Here is a 5,436-nt window from a genome sequence, read left to right as displayed (position 1 = left end):
TTTTGTAATGGTTAATATGTTCTTTTTTTTTGGGCCCCTCAATTTCTTTCCGGTTTTCGTAATAATACATCCGCCTTTTGAGATTGAAGTTCATACACTGGAATTTGACTAGAAGTTTGCGTCAAGCCATACAGGTTTTATCAAGAGTGTGAGGGAAAATAAAGTGAATATTATATATACGAACATTATTGTGCTCGTAATTATGTTGGCTGTAAATTTGTTGCCTGTTACCTTGAAAAGATGATTGTTTTTTCAAACTGAGTACGTAGTTTTCTTTGTTCTTTTAAAAAAAGTGACTTAACAGTATTAAATGAACGCACACATAGGCCTTACTACGTTGCAATCAGTGTTCTAAAAAACTTCGAATTATAGATACCAAATAATTTTTGAAACATTATTCAGTTAAGTTAACCTGTACATTAGAAAACAATGTTCTGTATGTAAATAATAATAATAAAAACAGCTCCAATCACAGCCCTAAAACGAAGAGCTAAACACTGTACACTATACTGAGATGTTACTTTACAGGAATACCAACCCCTTCTCTTGAAAACAACCCTTAATTGAAACTTAGTAAAATATCAAGAAACGTTAATGCATATTGCATGCAGAGGTTGCCGTAATATATAATTACTATAAAGCTTGTTATTTAATCGCAATATTTACCTTAACTGTATTAATATAACTACATAATGGAGATGAATTTTTTTTTTTTTAATGGAGGGGCACTTGTCAAAAATTCAACTATTTCCCTCACCTTAAAATACCCAAAATTAAAACTGCCCAGATATTCAAATTGAACTTCGTACGACTTTTTCGTGACAGATTTTTTTTTTCCAGGACATAAGACATTACTATATTGTTTTCCAGGTAATATTTGATGCTTTCATATTAAAAAAAAAAGGTAGGTAATATGAATTTAAAATATACGCACAAAAGGTTATTTGTTAAAATAATTCATTTTATTATTATTTTTAAGTTTTTACTTTGAGTAAATACTTAATAACATGTTTTGTCACTTTGTGATATAAACGTATTTGACCTTTTCTTTAAAAAAAAAATGAATATTTTTAAGAACTTTTTTCAAAAACTTTAAACTGATAAGTTAAATCTTTCTCTTCTTGAACATCATCAGGTACTTCTTTGTCACTAGAAACAAAGAGCATGTGAATTTAGAATTCTTCTACAAATGTCTGCAATAAATAATTAATTCTTTGCTCCATTTGCAACTACTTACCTGACTTGTAAAAATGTTGACGGGATATCTGGGAAGAAGGTGTCACAATCAAAGCATTTATTTATTTGTGTTAAATAGATTCTATGGCACATATCAGAAAGCACTGCTTCCTAGAAAGGAGAAATTATAAAAATACGAAAGAAGGTTAAAAAATGTTTTCTTCCAGCCAAAATTGGCAGCTTTTTCTTTTGCTAATTTTTATTTAAATCAATAAAATTTTGTAAGCATTGACTTACTTTATAAACTGAAGCACCACCAATAACCCAAAAATTTTCAATATTGTTCGAATAAGGCGGATGTATAAGTTGGCTCATAGCATTACTTAAATTATCAAAAATCACCGCGTCCTCGTAGTTGGTTTCCCTGAATAGAAAACAAAAAAATCCCTTTAAAACAGGTAAGCTTATTTTTATACCTTTTTTTTTTTTAGAATATTTGCTTCTATTTTCTCTTCAACTAAGATATCAATTTTAAGAATTATTTCTAAAAGTCTAATGAAAAAAAGTTCGCCTGATTTCACATAAACTGCTACAAAAACATCTGATGAGGTTGCGTTTAGAAACCTGCATGCACATTCCACATTTACGCCACACCCACGCCGACATATCATATGTATATATTAACCACAAACAAAACTTGTACGAAAACATTTCCCATATTCAAAAATAAAAACATTTGAGTGGAAGAGGTTTTTATTTTTTGTTCTAGGCACAAATGTTCTGAACAAAATCAGTCACATTCACATTTCAGTTTCATTGCAGAAAGGGCTACGACGATGGATTCCCATAATTTTACCCAATATATCTGTTAACTTAAAAGAAAATTATGTTTGTTTCTGACGTGATTCTGAGGTATAGTCGTCATTTCAAATTCTTGAAACCACAAACCAATTTAAATCGAAAAAAATATTCACATACTTACTTCAGTGTCTTTGAAAGTACAACATTGAGCCTTCCTTTTAGTGGCTTAAACTTAGGTGGAATTGATTCCCACGTTTTCCGGCCCATAATCACAGCATTCTTTTTTTCTGGGTTCGTTGTTTGGGAAGTCATTTTCGTAAAGTACGCCATTTCGTTTCTTTAATCAAAATAAACAAAAAATAGATTTAAAAATTGTTGAATTTAATGTTAAAAAGCCAATTAAAATAATTTGGAATTGAGTAAATACTTAAGTCGCCATGGTAGATCTCCTTTTATTCCGATTCCATTATTTTCACAAGCAGCTACTATTACATTAAATTTGGGTGGCATTATTTATTTAGAAAATCAAGTTCTTTATTCTACTTCTACACAATTAGTAAATAGCAACGTTGTAAAACCTGAAGATTATTAGGGCATATTGAATTATATAACGAATTTATTTTCACAAATCTGAAGTAGATAATAATTGTAGTGAATTTTAATTACCCAATTTTCAGATTTTATCCTTCTCTATTCAATTTAATGTATTGACGTTAAGCACCACAAACACTAAGCATAAACGTAATCTGGCCACTTTAAATACCGCGAAAAGTCACAATCTTTTATTTCAAAGAACTGGCGCTGGGCTGGCACTGACAATGTTGCCTTTGCAAAAAAACATACATATATAATGATCTGAACAAATAGATTGAAATCAATTTTTAGTTTATAATTTTAAAAAATAGTTTTGGATTGTTAACGTTGCAATTAACTTTCAGAGAATCCACAACACTTTCAATGTTTTTTTTATAGTAGATATCCGACATTTTGCTCTTATGATCTCCTGAATGTTATAGTTGTGATAAAACATAAAATGTAACCTTACTTGGAGCGCAGGTCCTATTAACTCGCAAAATGACAGATGTATCCATGTAACCATTATCGCGCCCCGTACGCTACGAAGAAGGAAACTTTCCAGGATTTATGAATTAGAAGCATGGTTAAAGTAGATTACATCATCCATTATATAATTTAAACTGATTAATCATTAAGGTATTCCAAAAACGATTGGCAAAATCAACGATCATTTCACATACATTCAGGTAACTACAAATGTTAATGCTTAGAGATACATTCAAAATCAGCATGTTTTGAGATATTATTTAAAAAATAATACTTTCTTTTTCTATAAACGAAGCCCTCAAAATAAAAGAGGGGTTTTAGTGAAGTTAACTTTTTTTTAATTTCTTACATTTTGTTTTGGTTGCTAATTATTTCTCCATTGTTTTGGTCCAAATTTAGTTCACATTTTTTTCATACATTAGGTACTCTAAAAATTTTGTTTTTTTATTGGACCAAGCATGATAAAACTTCTTCAATAATGGTGTCTATAAAAATGAAGAATCTATTAGGCAATATAATTTTTATTTTTCAAAATATGTTCCTGTATATGTTTATATTTTGTTGTTTAATAGCCTGCTGAAATGAGCTCAGTGATAGATACAGCAGTCAGGAGCTTAATATCCGTATCAAGTTCTTTCAAACACTACCAGTTTGCAGTCTAGTTTTCATCTGACAATGATCATCTCTCTACGGGTCCATCCAGCAGCCCACCGATAATATTAGATGATTCTCATCAAGGTCTATTGTGAAGTTTAAAAAAGTCAAGAAAAGCTACTTACCATTCTCCCTATGTGGGAGTGTTTTTCAGGTAGTCTCATCTAGTATTTCATACGTTCTAAATATCACAACATAAACTATAACAGTTATGATGATATACATAGCTCTACATTAAACTTCACAAACTTTTTTATAATACCCTGAAGAAGGTAGTAAAAATTACCGAAACGTTAGTATAAAGCAAAAAAGTTGTTTTTATTGATGACCGCACCTCGATATTCCCCAAAAATCATCTATCAACAGCGGGTCGAAATAACCAAAACCATCATAAATTACAACTTTTTTTTTATAATCTTTTTCTTTTAATGTGAATAAATAATGTTTTAATTTTAATTCTATAATAAAACTGTTATTTGGCTAAATTAAACCTCTTTTCCTCAGAATATTAATTCTGTTTAAATATTAAATTTCTTAGGAAAATGGTAACATTTAAACTAAATTATATTTTTTAGACAAATAAGCTAACTGTTGAATTAATAAGACAACGTTTAAGTCCTTAAAAGCATTTATTTAAAGTACATGTCAACGCTACTTCGTATTTCAACTTCATACATTTAAATTGATTAAAAGAGGATTGCGGTACTAGGTTCGATTCCCCGATCTAGGACTTGGATTTTATTTGTTGTTTAATAAGAGAAATTTCTTGCAAAGTATGTTTGCTAGCCGTCTCAGCCCTAATTTGTTAGTTTATTTAACCCCACGCGGAGGTCCCGGGCTCGAATCCCCAGCTGGCTGAACCTTAGATTTTCTCTTTCTTCCTACCGAAGGCCGGCAGTGCACTGAAAAAAGCTCTGGAAGCCAATAACCTCAGATGTTGATGCGCCGTTAAATTATTAACTATTTTGAGTCGAACTAAACATATTTTAATTCATTTTCATAATTGAAAGAAAATTGTTTATTTTGGTTGCAACCAAATAAACCAATGATTTGTTTTAGATTTATGGCATTATTTATGTATTAAGTACAAAACTAAAATTGCAACGTTGGAGTAATTCAAGCTCAAATAATTTACTGTCACAATGTTTTACAATGCTACGGGTTCATTCTAATAGTCTGATCCGTTTAAAAAATTTAACTTTAATTTTCCATTTTTAATTTATTCCTTTAATTTCTGTTCAACATTAGAAACGGTTGTGTTTTAATTTGTTGTATCTTGGGATAGAAACTGTTTATTTAAAGATTAAATCTTATAAAAAACTTTATTTAATTGAACAATGATGATTTTCAGGTTGAAAATAGCCAATACTGGGAGAACTACCTGCACAGCTGTTTACCAAATGAAGTTGAAATGAAAAAGACGTTAATAAAACATCCCACGAAAATATAAAAACAACTTTTGTTATAACTCAATTACTCAAAATGTATTATTTAGTTTAGATACATAATATGCATGTTTATGTCACAATTTTTTATTTTTATAAAGCTAATGTATTGCTTAGTAGAAGAATAAATAATAACCTTTAATTAAAAACAAAAAATCTATTTCTCTGCATACCTATTTATTACATAGACTTAGTATTTATATTCTAGTTCGGAATATTTATATATGTATATTAATAAAATTCAAAAAAGTGCATAAAAAACATTAAAAACTAAAAAATAAATATAAAATTAAATTTA

At 29.3% G+C, this 5,436-nt stretch overlaps 1 protein-coding gene and 1 long non-coding RNA gene across 2 annotated transcripts; one reads left to right on the top strand and one right to left on the bottom strand.

The window, feature by feature from the left end:
* Positions 1-940: 940 nt before the first annotated feature.
* Positions 941-2,783, bottom strand: Dhfr (dihydrofolate reductase). The gene is made up of 6 exons (XM_074116449.1): positions 2,644-2,783; positions 2,405-2,555; positions 2,159-2,314; positions 1,474-1,600; positions 1,238-1,347; positions 941-1,149 (listed from the first exon to the last, which is right to left on the bottom strand). Exons 2-6 carry the CDS (start codon positions 2,485-2,487, stop codon positions 1,071-1,073), a joined length of 555 nt encoding a protein of 184 aa, XP_073972550.1. The 5' UTR covers positions 2,488-2,555; positions 2,644-2,783; the 3' UTR covers positions 941-1,070.
* Positions 1,496-5,298, top strand: LOC141448231 (uncharacterized). Its single transcript, XR_012454920.1, has 4 exons — positions 1,496-1,634; positions 3,034-3,239; positions 3,612-3,847; positions 5,045-5,298. It is a non-coding gene; the product is annotated as an uncharacterized lncRNA (long non-coding RNA).
* The last annotated feature ends 138 nt before the right edge of the window (positions 5,299-5,436 follow it).

Source organism: Rhodnius prolixus, unplaced genomic scaffold (assembly GCF_049639745.1).
Source record: "Rhodnius prolixus isolate KJV_2025 unplaced genomic scaffold, Rpr scaffold_13, whole genome shotgun sequence".
Taxonomy (NCBI): domain Eukaryota; kingdom Metazoa; phylum Arthropoda; class Insecta; order Hemiptera; family Reduviidae; genus Rhodnius; species Rhodnius prolixus.
This window is presented reverse-complemented; position numbering and strand designations above follow the sequence as displayed.